Source organism: Schistocerca americana, chromosome 1 (genome assembly GCF_021461395.2).
Source record: "Schistocerca americana isolate TAMUIC-IGC-003095 chromosome 1, iqSchAmer2.1, whole genome shotgun sequence".
Taxonomy (NCBI): domain Eukaryota; kingdom Metazoa; phylum Arthropoda; class Insecta; order Orthoptera; family Acrididae; genus Schistocerca; species Schistocerca americana.
The window spans coordinates 156617303-156641142 of record NC_060119.1 but is presented as its reverse complement, the minus strand read 5'-3'; the positions used below and the strand labels follow the sequence as shown (position 1 = coordinate 156641142).

The window sequence follows — 23840 nt, the reverse complement described above, 5'->3', positions numbered from 1 at the left end:
TTACTCTCGACACACCAGTACGTGATCTCAGATTTATCACAGACATGTCTCTTAGTACACACAACAGCAACGTCGTGTCTCAGTGTGGCACGTGCTTCTCTGGCGCAGGTCAGCAAGCCATCTGGGGAGCCAGTATTTGTTTTCCGAACCTCCTCACTCTGTGTATATTAAAAGAAAAGAATTCCACCTATTTGGCGAGGCCCTCCAGGGAGACGCCATGAGCCAGTGCCACAGTCTCCCATATCATGAGGATTTTCTCTACCTTGGTCTAATTTGACAAAATGTCATCCGCTGGCCGTGGCTTAACCCTCATCTTCTTAGGTCATTTTTTTTAATCACATTCTGACCAGATGCTGTTGTTGTTGTGGTCTTCAGTCCTGAGACTGGTTTGATGCAGCTCTCCGTGCTACTCTATCCTGTGCAAGCCTCTTCATCTCCAAATAACTACTGCAACATACATCCTTCTCGATATACTTAGCGTATACATCTCTTGGTCTTCCTTCACGATTTTTACCCTCCATGCTTCCCTCCAATACTAAATTGGTGATCCCTTGATGCCTCGGAACGTGTCCTATTGGCTGATCTCTTCCTGTAGTCAAGTTGTGCCATAAATTCCTCTTCTATTCTATTCAGTATCTCCTCATTTGTTACGTGATCTACCCTTCCAATCTTCAGCATTCTTCTGTAGCACCACGTTTCGAAAGGCTGTGTTCTCTTCTTGTGTAAACTGTTTTATCTTCCATGTTTCACTTCCATACATGGCTTCCACTTAAATACTTCCACATAAATACTTTCAAAAAAGACTTTCTGACACTTAAATCTATACTCGAATTTAAGAGATTTCTCTCCTTCAGAAACGCTTTCCTTATCATTGTCAGTCTACGTTTTATATCCTCTGTTTTCAATTTTTCCTTTTTTTACAATTAACTCCATCTGCAACATTTTTTCCAGACGGTATTCACATATACCACTGGATGTAACTACAAAATCATATCGTTGTACGACACACTGTTCAATAGATGTGACGTCATACATGACAGCTCAATTCTTTGAAGAATCAGGCTGGGGGAGGGGGGTGGAGAGAAGAGGAGGGGAGCGGGTTACCACGCAGCCATATTTGATTCTCACTGGTTGAGCTAGATTAGCAGCAGTTAACACTCTGGGTTTGCTTTCGGGAGCGTGTCCGCTCAAATCACCTAGCAGCCGTCCACATATAGGTCTTCCATAATCACTTTAGACAAATTTCAAGATGTTTCGTTTGAACACGGCCGATTTCCTTCTTCATCCTTTTCGAAACCGATCCAAAGCGCCGTCTCAAAAACCTCCTCGTCAACGGAACTTCAGACATTAATATTCCTGTAAATCTGACCCTCACACTCTTTAGAGCGCCATCAGTATCGCGTCGTATTAGAATACTTTATCTTAAACAGATCGCGTGAACACGACGAAACAACCACGAAACTTGACGCATGGTCTCTCTAAAACGGTATTCCCGTTCTGCCTCATACGTCTAATAATATATATAACAATTCAAAATACATCTGAAAAATTTACTTTAGAAAAATATTCTATGTTTGCGGGTGACTGTGAAATTTAAAAGGTTAACAATAAACGAGTGGTTCATGGTGTGGGTTCCTGTAGTCATGTCCTAGTTCATGAACCACGGGCAACGTATGAGTGGCCAAGTAAGTGGTCCCGACAGTCGGGATACCAGTTACTTTGGAATAAGGCTGGGCATCTCGGACATATTCTGAGTCGTGGTCACCTTTGTGCTCATACGGCAAAGACTACCAAATCCACCGGTTAGTCCCTCAACCGTCAGGGGTAAAACTCAATGGGACTCGGGGCAAGTAAGTCTAGCAACCTGCTTCCCTGGTACTTTAAATATGATGCTGGCAACAATCAGAGCAAAATGCCTCGGGACTTTGGAGGTGACGGAGTCCCACCTCTAACTGACAAACCAGGGACTCCTAAGATACGACTTGGCAAATAAATGGTAATGAGATGGGGAGCTATTAATATCAATGGGGGCTACTCTGGGAAGAAGGTAGAGCTGGCAGAGGCTGCAAGTAAGATGGGGCTGGACGTTTTAGCTGTTAGTGACATTCGGGTAAGGGGTGAGAAAGAAGAGGAAGTGGGAGAATACAAGGTCTACCTGTCAGGAGTCAAAGCAGGAATAGCACAATGGGGTGTAGGGCTTTACATCAGGAAAGAAATGGAACCCAGCGTAGTTGCAATAAGGTATGTAAACGAACGACTGATGTGGATAGATTTGACAGGGTCTAGCAAGAAAATTAGGATTGTGTCAGTATATTCGCATTGTGAAGGGACAGATCAAGATAAGATGGATAGTTTTTATGAGGCACTCAGTGATGTGGTTGTTAGAGTAAAGGACAAGGACAGTGTTCTGCTCATGGGTGATTTTAACGCCAGGATTGGAAATCGAACAGAAGGGTATGAAAAGGTTATGGGTAAATTTGGAGAGGATATGGAGGCCAACAGGAACGGGAAACAACTCTTGGATTTCTGTGCCAGTATGGCCTTAGTAATCACAAACTCCTTTTTTAAACATATGAACATTCACCGGTATACTTGGGAAGGCAGGGGAACCATATCTGTCATTGACTATATAATAACAGATCAGGAATTCAGGAAGGCTGCGAGGGACACACGTGTATTCAGGTGATTCTTTGACGACACTGATCATTATTTAATATGCAGTGAAATTGGGATTGTGAGGCCGAAAGTGCAGGAGGACAGGTCCACATGTAGGAGGATAAGAGTGGAGAAACTTCAGGATAAGGAAATCAGGCACAAGTACATAACAGCGATCGCAGAAAGGTACCAGTTAGTTGAATGTAGTCAATTACAGTCATTGGAAACGGAATGGACAAGGTACAGGCACACAGTACTAGAAGTGGCTAAAGAATGTCTTGGAACAGTAGTGTGTAAAAGTAGGATGAAGCAAACAGCTTGGTGGAATGATACAGTCAAGGCAGCCTGTAAAAGGAAAAAGAAGGCGTACAAAAAATGGCTACATACCAGAACCCAGGTAGACAGAGAAAGTTATGTTGAAGAAAGAAACAAAGCCAAACAGATAATTCCAAAAAAAAAAAAAAAAAAAAAATTCAGATGGCTCTGGGCACTATGGGACTTCACATCTTAGGTCATCAGTCCCCTAGAACTTAGAACTACTTAAACCTAACTAACCTAAGGACAGCACACAACACCCAGCCATCAGGAGGCAGAGATAATCCCTGACCCCGCCGGGAATCGAACCCGGGAACCCGGGCGTGGAAAGCGAGAACGCTACCGCACGACCACGAGATGCGGGCAGATAATTGCAGCATCCAAGAAGAAATCGTGGGAAGACTTAGGAAACAGGTTGGAGACTATGGGTCAAGCTGCTAGAAAACCATTCTGGAGTGTAATTAGCAGTCTTCGAAAGGGAGGTAAGAAGGAGATGACAAGTATTTTGGACAGGTCAGGAAAACTGCTGGTGAATCCTGTGGATGCCTTGGGCAGATGGAGGGAATATTTTGAAGAGTTGCTCAATGTAGGTGAAAATGCGATCAGTAATGTTTCAGATTTCGAAGTAGAATGGGATAGGAATGATGATGGAAATAGGATCACATTTGAGGAAGTGGAAAAAATGGTCAATAGATTGCAGTGCAATAAAGCGGCTGGGGTGGATGAAATTAAGTCGCAACTCATCAAATACAGTGGAATGTCAGGTCTTAAATGGCTACACAATAATTGAAATGGCCTGGGAGTCGGGACAGGTTCCATCAGACAAAAGCAGTAATCACACCAATCTTTAAACACGGAAACAGAAAAGATTGTAACAACTACAGAGGTATCTCTTTAATCAGCGTTGTGGGTAAAATCTTCTCAGGTACTGTTGAAAGGAAAGTGCGAGTATTAGTTGAGGGCCAATTGGATGAAAATCAGTGTGGGTTTAGACCTCTTAGAGGTTGTCAGGACCAGATCTTTAGCTTACGGCAAATAATGGAGAAGTGTTATGAGTGGAACAGGGAATTGTATCTATGCTTTATAGATCTAGAAAAGGCATATGACCGGGTTCCTAGGAGGAAGTTATTGTCTGTTCCACAAGATTATGGAATAGGAGGCAAACTTTTGCAAGCAATTAAAGGTCTTTACATGGATAGTCAGGCAGCAGTTAGAGTTGACAGTAAATTGAGTTCATGGTTCAGAGTAGTTTCAGGGGTAAGACAAGGCTGCAACCTGTCTCCACTGTTGTTCATATTATTTATGGATCACATGTTGAAAACAATAGACTGGCTGGCTGAGATTAAGATATGTGAACACAAAATAAGCAGTCTTGCATATGTGGATGACTTAGTTGTGATGGCAGAATCGATTGAAAGTTTGCAAAGTAATATTTCAGAGCTAGATCAGAAATGTAAGGACTATGGTATGAAGATTAGCATCTCCAAAACGAAAGTAATGTCAGTGGGAAAGAAATATAAACGGATTGAGTGCCAAATAGGAGGAACAAAGTTACAACAGGTGGACGGTTTCACGTACTTAGGATGCATATTCTCACTGGAAGCGAGGCGTAGCAAAGCTAATGCAGTGAGCGCTCAGCTACGATCTACTCTCTCCTGCAAGAAGGAAGTCAGTACCAAGACTAAGTTATCTGTGCACCGTTCAATCTTTCGATCAACTTTGTTGTATGGGAGCGAAAGCTGGGTGGATTCAGGTTACCTTATCAACAAGGTTGAGGTTACGGATATGAAAGTAGCTAGGATGATTGCAGGTACTAGTAGATGGGAACAATGGCAGGAGGGTGTCCACAATGAGGAAATCAAAGAAAAACTGGGAATGAACTCTATAGATGTAGCAGTCAGGGCGAACAGGCTTAGATGGTGGGGTCATGTTACACGCATGGGAGAAGCAAGGTTACCCAAGAGACTCATGGATTCAGCAGTAGAGGGTAGGAGGAGTCGGGGCAGACCGAGGAGAAGGTACCTGGATTCGGTTAAGAATGATTTTGAAGTAATAGGTTTAACATCAAAAGAGGCACCAATGTTAGCACTGAATAGGGGATCATGGAGGAACTGTATAAGGGGGGCTATGCTCCAGATTGAACGCTGAAAGGCATAATCAGTCTTAAACGATGATGATGAACAATAATCGAGTTAGTGATTATATGCTGTTGGCAGTAAAGAGTTAAAATTCCGCACAAAGTACTTCCATTGAACGAGTTAAAGAGTCTCACAAGAAAAAATTTAAAAATTCTCGACAGAAAATAACAGAAAATCGAAAATATATTTATTCCATATGGTTAACAAATATATATACACAAAATTAAATAAAAGACAGACATTCTTGTGACAAATAAAAACTCTAAAACGTTAGTTAAACTTCGGATAAAAAATATACTTGAAAAAAACAGAAATATCCTAAATTAGGTCCACAAAAGTGGCGAAGTCTACCAATATTGAGAAATCATTAAACGTAGACAAATAAGAAATGAAAACATTGATAATACATTAATACAGTTGAGAATAAATACATGAGTCACTAGACCAAGCAAAACATTTGGTGGCACTACAACATTGACGAGGTATGTATCAAGAACTATCCAGGTGAGAGGAAATACTTGGTCTGTCGAACCTTTCAAACGTACGTATACGTAGGGAAAGGTACTGATTTAGCATCCTCCACAGTCTTAAAAATCGGGAAGTATCCTGATTCGCTTGTATTAAGATTGTAACCATAATTATTTGTCGCGTTGTAGAAATTCACAGCAATTATATCGCCACGCCTCATGTTCATTTCCTCTGCCGACCTTGCTGAATGTTGCAGTATGACTCTGTAGAGACGCAGTTTCTGCATCCCTGTAAAACCATAGTCCCAGTCCAGAGAGGTCACACGCGTTGAAGCATCAACGTGCAGTGACTGCATCATCTCGTACACAAGGCGACAAATCTGGAACACAAAGACACCAAAATATAATCTGACCTTCCAACCTTTCTCAGAAATCTGAAGTTGACTAAAGTTATGATATTAATAATACTTCATCGTTACCTTGTTTAAATAATAATATTTCAGGTTCCAAACCATAATTTACGAACAAGTTGTACACATTTTTATAGTTTTTATATTACACCAACCTTAGAGGAGATCTTAATGAATACATCTCAAATAATTTATCATACATTGCAAGCTTTCGCAAAATGTGTTACCCGAAAGCATGATATACAGCAGGGTTAAGTAGGTAATCTCAGATCTTCTTGGAAAGACACAATAAACACTGCAGAAACATTTATTTCAATATCAAACAGGTTTTGAACTATTAATTTCATATTAATAATTACTGTAGACATATATAACGTTAGTTACCTGTTCGAAACTTAAATGTACGTGACTGGATTCTACTGCTATGAGCTGCTTCTGTTGATCCTGTATCGCAAGAAGGTACTGCGTTTTACGTCACGATGGCCTCTCAGATTTCAGAACCAGCGCGTGAGAAATATTTTGACTAGGAAGCTCAACACAAGTCTTAAGCGTCAGTTAGCAGCTCACATCATCCTCTGCCATTTGTGGCGGTGCCGGGGAGAGGGCGGGGGGGGGGGGGGGGGGTGGTCGGCGGGGGGGGGGGGGGGGGGAGGGTTGGGAAGATGGGAGGGACTCAGTAATAACACAAATACCTGATAACGTCTCCGAAGACATAATCTTTCTGTTATATGTTGGAAAATTGTGTACCATAACAGTTAACTTCCTGAAACTGAGAAAATTTTGAGTTCTTTATAAAGCTATGCCAACTGATAAGAAAAACATTTAGATACGGAGATAATCAATATCTTGCTCACCAGGACCAAAGTGGCATATAATTTTTGTGTTCACAAAAGAAGCTGCACACACACACACACATACACACACACACACACACACACACACACACACCATTAACCGACGTGCAATGACCGTCCTAGTGCAACAGGCGTGGAACTCCAGCCACAAACTCACATCCGGTACCTGTACAACACAGTGCATGCAACGCCCTGGCGGTTACACCGCTTATTAATGCGCCAGCATTTCACATTTGCAATGGATTATCTCGCGATTACATTAACCTGTGATTCTGCATTATTAATCAGTTAAATGTGTTACCTAGACGAATGTAATATCAAAATTTGAATGCTCTACAAATGGTTCAAATGGCTCTGAGCACTATGGGACTTAACATCTGAGTTCATCAGTCCCCTAGAGCTACTTAATCCTAACTAACCTAAGGACATCACGTACATCCAAGGCAGGATTCGAACCTGCGATCGTAGCGGTCGCGCGGTTCCAGAGTGAAGCGCCTAGAACCGCTCGACCACTCCGGCCGGCTCTCACTCATCGTGGTTAACACTGCTGTTCCCCTACTCACACACTTGTAGTCTCAAAATTTATTTTATCCCACATTGTATTTGAGGAGCAGTGACAACATGTCTGACTTGCAATTTTGATTCATTGCGGAAGACAGTTCTAATTTCTACGACAATAGCCATCTCGCAATACGTAATAAATGGACGCATGCATTCTAACTACGCTTTAAGTTACCATAGCCGATGACGATTCATAATTCAAAATGCCCTTACACGTTCTACTTTCCTTTATGGCAATAGTTTTACATACATATAAGCAAACCAGTATCATAAATCATATACGAGAAACAAATTGGCACTGAATAATACGTTGTATAAAGTGAATGTTTTAGCTGCGAGAGAGAATTCTTGAAGATGAAAATATATGTTTCTGTGTCGAAATTTGTAGTTTTTATGCAAAATAGTTTTATGTTTTTTGTGTTCAAATACATATACTACAATTATTTTACGGGAAGTGACAGAATTCCTGACGGAAACACACAGTTGTTTCGCTTAAAATGAAGATGCAGGCAGTTCATGATAAACAGAAGTCGAAGACGTATACATGTAAAGAGTTTGGGACTGATAACTCTACATTGTCGATGGTAATTAAGATTCGAGACTAACTTCGGCAATGACTGGCTGTAAATGCTCGACTCAAACAGATTCTCTTGAGAATGGGTGAACATGATGGCTTATGACCAGGGAAGAGAGGGGGAGTCCAATCCGGCATAAACTCATGCTATTGTCAGGAATCCTCCGGCGTCACGGTGAGGCTACGTAGTGCAGTGCAGAAATTGAATTATACGGCAAATGCATCACACCACAGACGCTGTGGCGTGTTACATCTATCTACATCTACATCTACACGGATACTCTGCAAATCACATTTAAGTGCCTGGCAGAGGGTTCATCGAACCACCTTCACAATTCTCTACTATTCCAACCCCGTACAGCACGCGGGAAGAACGAACACCTGTATCTTTCCGTACGAGCTCTGATTTCCCTTATTTTATCTTGGTGATTGCTTCTCCCCATGTAAGTCAGTGACAAAAAAATATTTTCGTATTCGAAGGAGAGAGTTGGTGATCGGAATTTCGTGAGAAAATTCCGCCGTAGCGAAAAACGCCTTTGTTTTAGCGATGTCTACCCCAAATCCTGTATCATTTCAGTGACACTCTCTCCCCTATTTCGCGATAATACAAAACGTACTGCCCTTCTTTGGACTTTTTCGGTGTACTCCGTCAATCCTATCTGGTAAGCATCCCATGCCGCATAGCAATATTAAGAAAATGGACAAGCGTAGTGTACGCCGTCTCCTTAGTAGATCTGTTACTTTATCTAAATGTCCTGCCAATAAAATGCCGTCTTTGGTTAAACTTCTACACAACATTTTCTGTGTGTTCCTTCCAATTTAAGTTGTTCGTAATTGTAAGTCCTAGGTATGTAGTTGAAATTACGCCCTTTAGATTTCACTGATTTATCGTGTAACCGAAATTTAACGGATTCCTTTTACCAGTCATTTGGATGACCTCCAACTTTTAGTTATTTAGGGTCAATTGCCAATTTTTCGTACCATACAGATATCTTTTCTAAGTCGTTTTGCAATTTGTTTTGATCTTCTGATGATTTTGTTAGTCGATAAACGACAGCGTCATCTGCAAACAACCTAAGACGGCAGTTCAGATTGTCTCCCAAATCGTTTGTGTAGATAAGGAGCAGCAAAGGGCCTATACCACTACCCTGGGGAACGCCAGAAATCAGTTCTGTTTTACTCGATGACTTTCCATCGGTTACTACGAACTGTGACCTCTCCAGACAGGAAATTACGAATCCATTCACATAAGCACGCAACTTCACTACAAGCCGCTTGTGTGCTTAAGTGTCAAGAGCCTTCCGGAAATTCAGAAATACGGAATCAATCGGAAATCCCTTGTCAATAGCACTCAACGCTTCATGCGAGTAAAGAGCTAGTTGTGTTTCACAAGAACGATGTTTTCTAAATCCATGTTGACTGCGTGTCAATAGACAGATTTCTTCGAGGTAATTTATGATGTTCGAAAAGAATATATGTTCCAGAATCCTACTGCATATCGACGTTAATGTGTGGGCCTGTAATTTAGTGGATTATTCCTGCTACCTTTCTTGAATATTGGTGTGACCTGTGCAAGTATCAGTCTTGGAGTACAGATCTTTCATCGGGCGAACGGTTGTATATGATTGTTAAGTATGGAGCTCTTGCATCAGCATACGCTGGTTAGTGATTCAAGTTGCTTCACTACTCCGAGCTGTTCTTGATTCGAATTCTGGAATATTCACTTCGTGTTCTTTTGTGAAGGCATTTCGGAAGACTGTGCTCAGTAACTCTGCTTTGGCAGCACTGTCTCCGATAGTATCTACATTGCTATCGCGCAGAGAAGGCATTGATTGTGTCTTTCCGCTAGCATACTTCAGATACGACCAGATTCTCTTTGGATTTTACTTATTCATCTTACTTTTGATTTGTTTCAGTACACAGTTGCGCAAATCAAGTGAAGTGTACTTACAGATGGATTACACATTAGGACGAAATAAATGGTAATGAAGATGAAAAATAGCTCACTCGTTTGACGAAGAAGCAGATTTTAATATAGTCGGTTCCAGATTGCTGTTACTGTTTACGAGATGAATATACAATCAATAGCTGCTTCCTCTTTATGGAACATTTCTTCATAGCTTCCAACTTTGCAACTTGATTCCGATACATGGTCCTTATAAATGTTATTGTGTTACAGAAAGAGCAAAGACTGTGTCACGAACCTCAGGAAACTTTTGTTTCAAAATAGGGCACAGAGACTTTACACGTTTGCACAATCTATTTCCACGAAAAGCAAATTCTTCTTCCAATACTTCGCTTTTTGCTGCTGGAAAACCTAACGATTTACGAGTGTTTTGGCACTTAAATACAATGTAGCCTGCGATGTATTTCACCGCATCTGGAAGAACATCTGACATTACACAGACATCGAACACTTTCACCACATCTGTTAATAAATTTTCTTCGACATTCATAGCTGCAGGGATTTCTCTTACTGCGGTCCATCAACAATAGAGAACTCTTCGGTGATGAAACTTAGGGGCGCAGAATGTGAGTCGACCTCACATTGAGAAGATTCTGAGCTTAATCCTTCAGTAACCGGCGTGTTTCCAGTGAAAGAAATATCAATTTCGCTACCCATCAGCATAAGCAGACACACTCTTTTCCTTAGTTACAGGGGCGTAGGGTTATTATAAAGTTTACCAAACCCTTGTAAACCAGAAAAAAAATTCCATGCAATCTTTATTTGGTCTGGAAATTGATATGTAGCTGACGTTCAGGTTTTTTGCACTCTCGAAGATATAAAACGGGATTTGATTGACATGATGAAACCTTTTTCGATAGGCAGCAATCTGCCTCTGTCATCAACCCGCACTGCCCAGCAAATGTCTAGGAATCTCTTTAATGTGTTCTCTGTATTGTGAGACTCATTCCAAAGTCACACGAACATTCATCTTTTGGAGCTCACTTCAAGACCTAAAAGACATCTTTAACGAATTCAACAAAATTACTTTCAATGTCTTTGTGAACAACATAGTTCAAGGCGTAAGCAGTTAGTGGTGAAAATTTGTATGCGCTTGTCCAGTTACATTTAAGTACGCTTCGTTCCATGTCTTACATCCGACAAAACCAAGGCATTCCTGGTATCGTCTGCTGGACTTACTAAATATTCTATCTGTATCGACACACAATTCCTTCCAGACTCTGATACTTTTTCCTGTCATATCAAATGTCACAGTTATAGCATCTATTTCCGATTCCTCAACTACCTTATGATTTTCTGAAGTATAATGTCATAACTGTGTCGAGCTCATAATATACCGGTCGTTTCCACTGCTTACACAGCTCACGGATCATGCAAACTTGAACGCTCGCCTGTGAACCGCCTAATATGTACTCTGACGAACCGTAACATACGCGAATATGAACATTCATTTCGCGGAATGTGAAAATTGCTGATCTATCTTGAGTAATGAGAGTATTTAACTTAACCTTCAATACATATAGTGTATCCTCGAGAGTACCCGGTCCGCGTTTAAATTCCCTCGCCCATTTCTGTGGTGCTGCCCTGCACAGAAGTATTTTTCGCTTTCGCAAATAAGCACATGCTTTTGGCGACTGAGTTCTTGAAGTCAATCCATGGACAGTGTCTTCTGAATTCCACTTTACCCTTTTGCTTTCGTTCAACAGGCATCGTATTTGCGAGGGTGTAAACATGTTAACAACACATTGCTCACACTTCTGCGTGATTTGGGTTTTTCCTTTCGCGTTAGATGAGCGTTTTGTCTGCTTTAACGAAATAACATGGCGAAGAGTTTTTGTCTTACTTCATAAGAGTACATAACATCACTTCGGAGCTGCTTCTTTGTGTGTATTTAGTTTTATTAGAAGTCCAGTCTCTGCTATCAGTGCCTTAATTTCTCAATCCTTGCCATTAGGTTGAGCTCGTGAACGGAATAATTAGTTGTGATCTGGTTGACTTTCTTTTTTTCGGTGACAGTTTCTAAAGTCGTCGCAGCTCGTTTTTGCATATTTCTTGTTTCTTAGTGTAATGCACGACATCGAAATGTCTAAGGACTGAATTTACTTTTATTATTCATGGAACTATTTACTCAAGTACATTAATTTCTCATTAGTAATCAAATAAATGATACACAAAAGCGATAAATTTCAGTGACACGAATCGCCGCAACAGTTTACTTCAGCAAAACTTCAAGAAGTCAGCATGTTCCGAACTACAACCTTCAACATGTCACGCACAGATCTTATCAACTACCCTACAGAACCAATGCGACTCATGTACTTATTATTAAAAAGCCTTAGAGCAGCACACCAACTGTGCAGATATAAGTGGACAGTCGCAAGTTGTACTATATTCTTACACTGAAACAGTTAACACCTCTAGAAAATAAAAAAATAAAAAAATCGGCTAATTCCACGAGAAATGAGGCTATGGTATCAGGGACACACGCTAATAATCCAAAGCATAATAATTTATTTATTTCCTCCACAGTCATAGAGTAATCCCGTACCACGTGGAAAAAGCTTTAAATTTATGTAAATTAATTTTTTAAGGTAATTTTTTAGTTATAACTATTTTGAGGATTATTTATATACTGACTTCGGACCTTGCCTCTTGCCTCTTAGCTTTCTGTAATTTGTTCCCCATTGCAGCTTAATTTGTTTACTAAGGGGATTACAGTGAGTAGAAGCTCGTTTCTTGAAGGTAATCCCAAAAAGTCTTTCTCAAATCTCGTTCACAATCTTCAGACCGAAAATGAACTGAACACACATGTGCAGTTTTCGTATTCAATTTATCTGCATGTTGCAAGTGCTCTTCTTTGGGAAAACAATCATAAATAAAGTTTGCCGTATTTCGAGCAATATTAAAGCATTGTACCAAAAAATAATTACAGTGACGTTTGCTCATGACTGGCACGAAATAAGTTATTTTCTTTATTTTCTTTATATATATATATATATATATATATATATATATATATATATATATATATATTACTCTACCTCCTTTTTCTACATACCTTGGTAGAGACTGCGTTGCCTGTTCGTTTCAAGCAAGGAATGTCTCAGTACGTTCTCATGTTAGGAAATTTATTGCTGGCCATATAGCAAGACAAACGGATACTGAATTCTCTGAAAATTCAGGCTCGATGGAACATATCAAGAAAAGAAACGGCATTGTGTTAAAAATCTATTCGGTTAAGCCAACCAAGTTTAATCGTCTATGAAAACAGATCGGTTTCGGCCTACTGACTTTCACTAAGTGGACAATAACTGGCGAAAGATGTTATTTTGACTTACTTTATCGCTCCTTACACAGTACAGTTTTATTGTTTAAGGGACCATCGTGTACAGTGAGGGGAATCTGTAAAGGAAGTGATACAGGATTCGTGAGGTATACTTCAGATGGATATGAATAATATTTTAATTTATCGCTAGGAAAGCTTAACATTGCAGTTTAAAATTTCAAAGATTACCAGTCTAGTGTACGGACAAGAAAAAGGCAGGAACAGTGGCCGCAATGTTCACCGGATGGATTTGCAATTTCAATTACCAATATAACTTTTCCCAAAAAAAGATAAACTGTGTTCCGATGTTAACCATGGCGGCACGCGAAAGGCTTACAAACTGAGTCGTTTGGGAAATGCTTCCACTTATGGCCAGAAAGCCAATGATCATCCCCTTTGTGACGTCAGATAAATCGCGAGATTCCACCTGTCAAAACGACTGCATTATTTTCCGCGTACTCCCGCCACGCTTTATACAGAGTGGTCCACTGATAGTGACCGGGCCAAATATCGCACGAAATAAGCATCAAACGAAAAAACTACAAAGAACGAAACTTGTCTAGTTCGAAGGGGGAAACCAGATGACGCTATGGTTGGCCCGCTAGATGGCGCTGCCATAGGTCAAACGGATATCAACTGCGTTTTTTTTTTAAATAGGAACCCCCATTTTTATTGCGTATTCGTGTAGTACGTAAAGAAATATGAGTATTTTAGCTGTACCACATTTTTCGCTTTGTGATAGATGGCGCTGTAATAGTCACAAACGCATAAGTACGTGGTATCACGTAACATTCCGCCAGTGTGGACGGTATTTGCTTCGTGATACATTACCCGTGCTCAAATGGACCGTTTACCAATTGCGGAAAAGGTCGATATCGTGCTGATGTATGTATATTGTGATCAAAATGCCCAACGGGTGTGTGCTATGTATGCTGCTCGGTATCCCGGACGACGTCATCCAAGTGTCCGGACCGTTCGCCGGATAGTTACGTTATTTAAAAACTGGAAGCGTTCAGCCACATGTGAAACGTCAACCACGACCTGCAACAAATGATGATACCCAAGTAGGTGTTTTAGCTGCTGTCGCGGCTAATCCGCACATCAGTAGCAGACAAATTGCGCGAGAATCGGTAATCTCAAAATCGTCGGTGTTGAGAATGCTACATCAACATCGATTGCACCCGTACCATATTTCTATGCACCAGGAATTGCATGGCGACGACTCTGAACGTCGTGTACAGTTCTGTCGCTGGGCGCAATGGAAATTACACGACGATGACAGAGTTTTTGCACGCGTTCTGTTTAGCGACGAAGCGTCATTCACCAACAGCGGTAACGTAAACCGGCATAATATGCACTATTGGGCAACGGAAAATCAACGATGGCTGTGACAAGTGGAACATCAGCGACCTTGGCGGGTTAATGTGTGGTGCGGCATTATGGGAGGAAGAATAATTGGACCCATTTTATTGATGGTAATCTAAATGGTGCAATGTATGCTGATTTCCTACGTAATCTTCTACCGATGTTACTACAAGATGTTTCATTGCATGACAGATCGACGATGTACTTCCAGCATGATGGATGTCCGGTACATAGCTCGCGTGCGGTTGGAGCGGTATTGAATAGAATATTTCATGACAGGTGTATTGGTCGTCGAAGCACCATACCATGGCCCGCACGTTCACCGGATCTGACGTCCCCGAATTTCTTTCTGTGGGGAAAGCTGAAGGATATTTGCTGTCGTGATCCAATAACAACGCCTGACAACGTGCGTCAGCGCATTGTCAGTGCATGTGCGAACATTACGGAAGGCGAACTACTCGCTGTTGAGAGGAATGTCGTTACACATATTGCCAAATGCATTGAGGTTGACGGACATCATTTTGAGCATTTATTGCATTAATGTGGTATTAACAGCTAATCACGCTGTAACAGCATGCGTTCTCAGAAATGAAAACCTCGCGAAGGTACGTGTATCACACTGGAACAGCCGAAATAAAATGTTCAAACATACCTACGTTCTGTATTTTAATTTAAAAATCCTACCTGGTACCAACTGTTCGTCTAAAATTGTGAGCTATATGTTTGTAACTATTACAACACCATCTATCACAAAGCGAAAAAAGTGGTCCAACTAAAACACTCATATTTCTTTATGTACTACACGAGTATGTAATAAAAAATGTGGGTTCCAATTTAAAAAACGCAGTTGATATCCGTTTGACCTATTGGAGCGCCATCTAGCGGGCCAACCATAGCGCCATTTGGTTTCCGCCTTCAAGCTAGACAAGTATCGGTCTTTTAGTTTTTTCGTTTGACGCTTATTTCGTGAGATATTTGGCCCGGTCACGATCAATGGACCACCCTGTACAACCACCACTGGTTACTGCAAGTTGACGTCGACCATAGATGGGCATCACATGAAAGTGATTGGACCATGCAGTAGAAGAAATGGAAGCAATATAAAGTAACACTCAAGGTTTTGCACAATCTGCTCTTGGGTGCACACAGACACGCATGCACTAATTCAGAATCAACATTTTGCACTAATTCAGCATCAACATTCTATACACAAAACAGACATACACAACAATCCCAAACTATCTAAAACTCTTTGCAACAGGAGTACAAAGACTACACTCTTGGGCTCATACACATTAACACCAAGACATACAAGAGAGGGAAGCATACATATAATAAACACGGAGTGGCTTGTGCATAAACCTTATTTTACAGAGACGCCAAGTGAACTAATTATCTTTTTTCTGAAACACATACAACGGAAGGAAAAAATGGGCCAAGTCTTGTTGCAGAGTTTTGTCTTTCGTAACTATAGCTTGCATAAATCGATGATATGGGCAACAAAATGAAAGAACATTTGTACAAATATACAATTAAAATAATGTAGATGTCCTGTTCCCCCTGCAATCATTGACAACCACGAGAATAACTATTAACGTACAAGTGACACGAATTATATTAATTTCACAAAATAATGGCAATCAACAAAATATTCCCCTGGCTGCAATTAAAAAAAAAAATTAAATTGCCAGGTGCTAGTAGGACTCGCGCACTAAGGGTTACGCACAAATCTGATTATGTGCGAGTAAACAGAAAGTATACCCATTCCGGAAATCGAGAATCTCGACCATTTTTGCCTGTCATCGACATTGATACTGGCAAGATATCGGTCCCAAGGATTACAAACTTTTCGAGGTTGTTTTAATTTCAGTAATATAAATATGAGACGCGACCATTATTATAATAGTCAGCAGTCTCCATTCAGGCTGACTGGGTCACAATGGTAAAAGTCAAACATCAGGCAAGGAATAACTTTATCACTCTTATGACGCGTTTCGGAATTTATCCGTCATCAGATGTTCAGGAGCGATTAGTGCATGTACACATTCAATCTGAAACGTCATATCTACGCGCAGTAATGGCTCCTGGATATCTGATGAGGGTTAAATACCGAAAGCCACCTGAATGGTAAAATTGTTTTGATTTCAATTTTGACATGGAATAACAAACGACAAAAGAATTATTTTTTTCGTGTGATATAATTACAAAATAACAATTCTCGGATTTTCTTATTTACTTATTCCATCTAACCTTGTTTCTTACCAAATTTCATGAGTCTATGCTAACAGGAAGTACCCTATAGATTTTGATGATTGAGTTTGTGAGTATTAAATTAGGTTACATAAGTAGCCGTGTCTTTCGATTCCACTGCTTCAACGTGTACAACCGCCAAGGGACCATAGAACTCAGTATGTGACATAAATTCCAATGTAATAGTCAACCCGTTCCTGTGAAAAATGGTTTTTAACAGTAGGGCTGACAGACAGGCAGATGGACAGACAACAAAGCAGTTCTGCATCTGTCGGCAGGTTGTCGCGTATGAGTCTCATCTTTATCTTTGATAACGAATTAAATTGAAGTCTGTACAATGCCCACGACTCGAACCTAGGTCTTCTTGTTTACTAGGCAGTCGTAATAGCCATTACAACATCGATGTGAAAGACTCCTCACTTTCGATAACAAACTTCTTAAAAAACAAACTTCACACTTAAATAAAGAAAGAAAATAATTAAAAATCATTAATAATAGTACGAAAATATTCTTCTCTTGTCAATATAAACATATTTTTGAGAATATTGTGGAAGAATATAAAAATATAAATCAGTAATATGAACTAGCATAAAACTAGAATAACGTGGTTGATCAGTAGGCCACAAAATTTAGATAAAGGAATAATTTTTGACTGATTTAGCCAACGATTCAATCATTGCCAAAATTCAGTGCAAAAATTAAGTTTGAAGGGTGGTGGTATGTAAGGTGTCAGGCAAATCGAACACCTTCCATGAAAACCCTGACATGATAGGAAACCCGGTAAAATGTCACATAGCTCCAAATAAATCCTGACTTTAAATTAAGCAAAATAATACGATCATAAATTAAACAAAGTAATACGATCAACGAGTGAGCAAATGGAATACCACAGACTAACACAAGAACATCTAAATGGATGTCATACCTTCCCACCATGAAACAGACGCAGTTCCGAGGGGAGAAACAAGAACAGAAGCCGAGAGCAGAGCCTTGTAGGCTAGAAGACCCTAAGATAAGAATGGGACAATGGGACACCCTTAGCCAGCCGACTGCCAAGAGGTCCATCCCCCAGCCCATGTTAAAAGATAGAGCCTTCCAGAAAAATGGTATAGATCTTACGATAATACTAAAAGGGCTACACCAGCTGCAAGTTTTAGCGTGAGACTATACGCATCTCTGTTACGTAGCAAACATTAAAAACATTGCCCCACCACAAAAAGTATAGCGTTTCTCATTGGATAGACAGAATTTTTGTAGGTGGAGCTTAAGGTTAACATTTAGACGCTGATTGGTAAGTTGAAAACACAGCCAGATACCTATCTCTTAAACCAACTTCCGTAAACAGTAGTAAGGATAAGTTCAAGCAAGCTGCTACCAAGACGGCGAGATGTGTGGCGCTGCGCCGCCTGCCGCCCCTGACGCCGCCTAACCACCAACAAGGTAATGAACGCACGCCATGCCGCATAAGAGTCCATAAGTCTTCACTCAGAACTCCAGAAGTCTCTCTGTTACATCCCCTTTTTACGTAATACTAGTGTCGATCGTCAATTAAGCTTCATGGTATTCACATTTGCTACTTGAAGTTAAAATCTGAAACGCGATGATTTTTCTGTTATATAATTATTGAGAAGCCACATCAGCCACTGTAATTTATGAAAAGTTAAATAAGTAATTAAAGATAATTGAGGGTCACTGTAGACCATTTTTGACAGTTTTCTCCTTTATGAAACTTAATTTAAACGTAGATTATAGATGTGATATGGCATAGGTCATCCTTAGATCCATTATAGAACTTGAAAACCCATTCAGGAAATATTCGTTCACATTTTTGCAGAACGCAATTGGTTTTTATCATCCTGTATTAAAATATTTCCTTTTATAAATAGTACAATTTATAAACAATGTTTTGTGAGTAGAATAAAAGTTCCAATGGTAAACTTAACTGATTTTTCGACGTTATTTTACCAGCTAACTAAAATTAGGAAAGCCTTGAACCCCTTCCACTAAATTCAGTTAGTATTAAGGTTCCTTTACAGGGAGTGCAGTGGAGCTGACGCTGAAATCATGAAGTATTTGATTATATCATTGCTAGTCTCACTGAACTCTTCTGAACTCTACATGTCGTGTGTGGTCTCCTGGTCTCCTGGCGTCTCCTTACCAACAACAGGTCCCAGGTTCAAACTAGTCAATTCCCTAAAGAACACGCTCAGAGCATTGTTGCGCGAAAGTGGTAGCGAGACAAGAGTTAGAACAACCAGACACCACGCAGAATGTTAGACCGTTTATCAGTATTATAATTCATGTGACGTGAACTTCTGATGGTATTGTTTAGTCAGTCTTTAAACATGAGTGCATAAACTATATTTTGAAGGCACGTACGTTTAAAACTTAATTGCCGCCTTACATCACCAGGAGCATCATTTGCTTTTAGGCATTTGATGATGGCCAATGGCAGGCCGAAACCAGCAACTGCAATTAGAAATACTTCTGTGATTTTCATCGTAAGAAAATAGAAATTCCGGATGAGTGCGACTAGATCTCGCGCACGGAGTGGTCCGTTCTAACGTAATTATGCATACAAATTGTTCATCCATACTGGGAATTGAGAATCTCAGCTAGTTTTTCGTGTTATCGATACTGATACGAGCAAAATATTCATCTACCCATTCATGAGAAAAGGGGTCTTAACAGAAGAACAAAAGTGTGGTCTTAGCTCCCAGTTGGTGCACATCAACAGCGCAGAAAGATACGTATATAGCTTCTTTTCTGTGTTTACTTCGTAGATTCTTACCTTATTGTGTGTGAGTTTCGTATAGGAGGTGTAATTTCGAGTTTTAGTTACTGTAATCGTAAATTCAGGCAGGTTGTCGCGCAGTCGTTAGGCATTTGTACAGATTAGTTCATACATTCTTAGCGTGTTTCCCATACGTTATCTAGGCACTGACTCGTGTTTCAGTAACTGTTGTTCAACATCGATTAGAATGGGCAGGGTCTGTGATTGCTGTGTTCGGATGAGGGCTGAGTTGGCATCCCTTCGCTCACAGCTGCAGGCGGCGCTGACTTCAGTCGTGCAGCTTGAGGCTGTTGGCCGTTGCCAATGGGCACCACTGTGGGGAGCCAGACTTGGGTATCATGGGGATGTCAACCTCGTCCCGTCTGTCCCCAGATCGGTCTGCCGCTGTGGTTGCCCCTGTTGCTGCCCGCAATGGGGCTGAGCCCTCACCTGTGGTTGATTGGGAGGTTGTTCCAAGGCGTGGCAGGCAGCAAAAGACGTCCCCGGAGGCTGATCAGAAAGCCTCTCCGGTGCGTCAGACAAACAGGTTTCAGGTACTGTCTCTGGCTGAGCCAGATGCAGTTGCCTGCCCTGTTTCAGAGGATGATTCTCAGCCTTCAAGGTCTGGGCAATCGCAGAGGGTGGGCTTATTGGTAGTTGGGAGCTCCAATGTTAGGCGCGTAATGGGGACCCTTAGGGATATGGCGGCTAAGGAGGGGAAGAAATCCAGTGTGCACTCCCTGCGCATTCCGTGTGGAGTCATTCCTGATGTGGAAAGGGTCCTTTCGGATGCCATGAAGAGCACAGAGTGCAGCCAGCTGCCGGTGGTGGCACATGTCGGCACTAATGATGTGTGTCGCTTTGGATCTGAGGAAATTCTCTCTGGATTCCAGCGGCTATCTGATTTGGTGAAGGCTGCCGGTCTTGCTTACGAGATGAAGGCAGAGCTCACCATCTGTAGCATCGCTGACAGAACCGACTGCGAACCTTTGGTGCAGAGCCGGGTGGAGGGTCTGAATCAGAGGCTCAGACGGTTTTGTGACCGTGTTAGCTGCAGATTCCTTGACTTGCGCCATAGGGTGGTGGGGTTTCGGGTTCCACTGAATAGGTCAGGAGTTCACTACACTCAGATGGCGGCTACACGGGTAGCGGAGGTTGTGTGGCGTGGACTGGGCGGTTTTTTAGGTTAGAAGGCCTTGGGAAAGTACGGGGTGGGCTGCAATCTCAAAGGGTGCATGGCAAATACAGGACGTGCTTGGATCAAGGAACAGTCGGAATTGTAGTTGTAAATTGTTGTAGTTGTGCTGCGAAAGCCCCGGGGCTTCAAGCGCTAATAGCAAGCACAGAAGCTGAAATTGTTATAGGTACAGAAAGCTGGCTAAAGCCTGAAATAAGTTCTGCAGAAATTTTTACGAAGTCTCAGACGGTGTTCAGGAAAGATAGATTAGGCAGAATTGGTGGTGGAGTGTTTGTGTCTGTCAGTAGTGGTTTATCTTGTAGTGAAGTCGAAGTAGATACTCCGTGCGAATTGGTATGGGCGGAGGTTATACTTAACAGCCGAATTAAGTTAATAATTGGCTCCTTCTACCGACCCCCAGACTCCGATGATATAGTTGCTGAACAGTTCAGAGAAAATTTGAGTCTCGTAACAAATAAATACCCCACTCATACGGTTATAGTTGGTGGGGAATTCAACCTTCCCTTGATATGTTGGCCAAAATACTTGTTCAAAACCGGTGGTAGGCAGAAAACATCTTCCGAGATTGTCGTAAATGCTTTCTCCGAAAATTATTTCGAGCAGTTAGTCCACGAACCCACGCGAATTGTAAATGGTTGTGAAAACACACTTGACCTCTTAGCCACAAACAATCCAGAGCTAATATAATGCATCATGACTGATACAGGGATGAGTGATCATAAGGTCGTTGTAGCTAGGCTCAATACCGTTTCTTCCAAATCCACCAGAAACAAACGCAAAATAATTTTATTTAAAAAAGCGGATTAAGTGTCACTAGAAGCCTTCCTAAGAGACAATCTCCATTCCTTCCGAACTGACTATGCAAATGTAGACGACATGTGGCTCAAATTCAAAGATATAGTAGCAACAGCAATTGAGAGATTCATATCTTATAAATTGGTAAGAGATGGAACTGATCCCCCATGGTACACAAAACAGGTCCGAACGCTGTTGCAGAGGCAACGGAAAAAGCGTGCGAAGTTCAGAAGAACGCGAAATCCTGAAGATTGGCTAAAATTTACAGACGCGCGAAATTTGGCACGGACTTCAATGCGAGATGCCTTTAATAGGTTCCACAACAAAACATTGTCTCGAAATTTGGTGAAAAATCCGAAGAAATTCTGGTCGTATGTAAAGTACACAAGCGGCAAGACGCAGTCAATACCATCGCTGTGCAGTGCCGATGGTACTGTTACCGATGACTGTGCCGCTAAAGCGGAGTTACTGAACGCAGTTTTCCGAAATTCCTTCACCAGGGAAGACGAATGGAATGTTCCAGAATTTGAAACACTAACAGCTGCTAGCATGAGTTTCTTAGAAGTAGATACCTTAGGGGTTGCGAAGCAACTCAAATCGCTTGATACGGGCAAGTCTTCAGGTCCAGATTGTATACCGATTAGGTTCCTTTCAGATTTGTCTGATACAATAGCTCCCTACTTAGCAATCATATACAACCGCTCGCTCACCGATGGATCTGTACCTACAGATTGGAAAATTGCGCAGGTCGCACCAGTGTACTACCCTTTAGTAGGAGTAATCCATCAAACTACAGACCTATATCATTGACGTCGGTTTGCAGTGGAGTTTTGGAGCATATATTGTATTCAAACATAATGAATCACCACGGAGGGAACGATATATTGATACGTAATCAGCATGGTTTCAGAAAACATCGTTCTTGTGCAACGCAGCTAGCTCTTTATTCGCACGAAGTAATGGCCGCTATCGACAGCGGATCTCAAGTTGATTTCGTATTTCTAGATTTCCGGAAAGCTTTTGACACCGTTCCTCACAAGCGACTTCTAATCAAGCTGCGGGCCTATGGGGTATAGTCTCAGTTGTGCGACTGGATTCGTGATTTCCTGTCAGGAAGGTTCGTAGTAATAGACGGTAAATCATCGAGTAAAATTGAAGTGATATCAGGTGTTCCCCAGGGAAGCGACCTGCGACCTCTGCTGTTCCTGAACTATATAAATGACCTGCGTGACAATCTGAGCAGTTCTCTTAGGTTGTTCGCAGATGATGCTGTAATTTGCCATCTAGTAAGGTCATCCGAAGACCAGTATCAGTTGCAAAGCGATTTAGAAAAGATTGCTGAATGGTGTGGCAGGTGGCAGTTGACGCTAAATAACGAAAAGTGTGAGGCGATCCACATGAGTTCCAAAAGAAATCCGTTGAAATTCGATTACTCGATACATAGTACAATTCTCAAGGCTGTCAATTCAACTAAGTACCTGGGTGGTAAAATTACGAACAACTTCAGTTGGAAAGACTACATAGATAATATTGTGGGGAAGGCGTGTCAAAGGTTGGGTTTCATTGGCAGGACACTTAGGAAATGCAGCAAGTCCACTAAAGAGACAGCATACACTACAATCGTTCGTCCTTTGTTAGAATATTGCTGCGCGGTGTGGGATCCTTACCAGGTGGGATTGACGGAGGACATCGAAAGGGTGCAAAAAAGGGCAGCTCGTTTTGTATTATCACGTAATAGGGGAGAGAGTGTGGCAGATATGATACGCGAGTTGGGATGGAACTCATTAAAGCAAAGACATTTTTCGTCGCGGCGAGATCTATTTACGAAATTTCAGTCACCAACTTTCTCTTCCGATAGCGAAAATATTTTGTTGAGCCCAACCTACATAGGTAAGAATGATCATCAAAAAAAAAAAAGAGAAATCAGAGCTCGAACAGAAAGGTTTAGGTGTTCGTTTTTCCCGCGCGCTGTTCGGGAGTGAAATGGTAGAGAGATAGTATGATTGTGGTTCGATGAACCCTCTGCCAAGCACTTAAATGTGAATTGCAGAGTAATCATGTAGATGTAGATGAAATGATAAAGAAATATTTTTCGTGTGATATAATTACAAATCAAAAATTTTAGTTTTCTCTCCTTTCCTTGTACCGTAAAACCTTGCTTCTTGTCAAACATTATGATTCTAGATCAACTGAA

The 23840-nt window shown here is 41.2% G+C and overlaps 1 protein-coding gene across 1 annotated transcript in view; it reads right to left on the bottom strand.

The window, feature by feature from the left end:
- Nucleotides 1–5414: 5414 nt before the first annotated feature.
- Nucleotides 5415–23840, bottom strand: part of LOC124547285 (alpha-(1,6)-fucosyltransferase-like) — a 94154-nt gene continuing 75728 nt past the window's right edge. Inside the window, exon 4 of the mRNA XM_047125096.1 lies at nt 5415–5955. Within this exon, the coding sequence (XP_046981052.1) occupies nt 5644–5955 (312 nt within the window). The 3' untranslated portion in view covers nt 5415–5643. The remainder of the gene's footprint in view (nt 5956–23840) is intronic.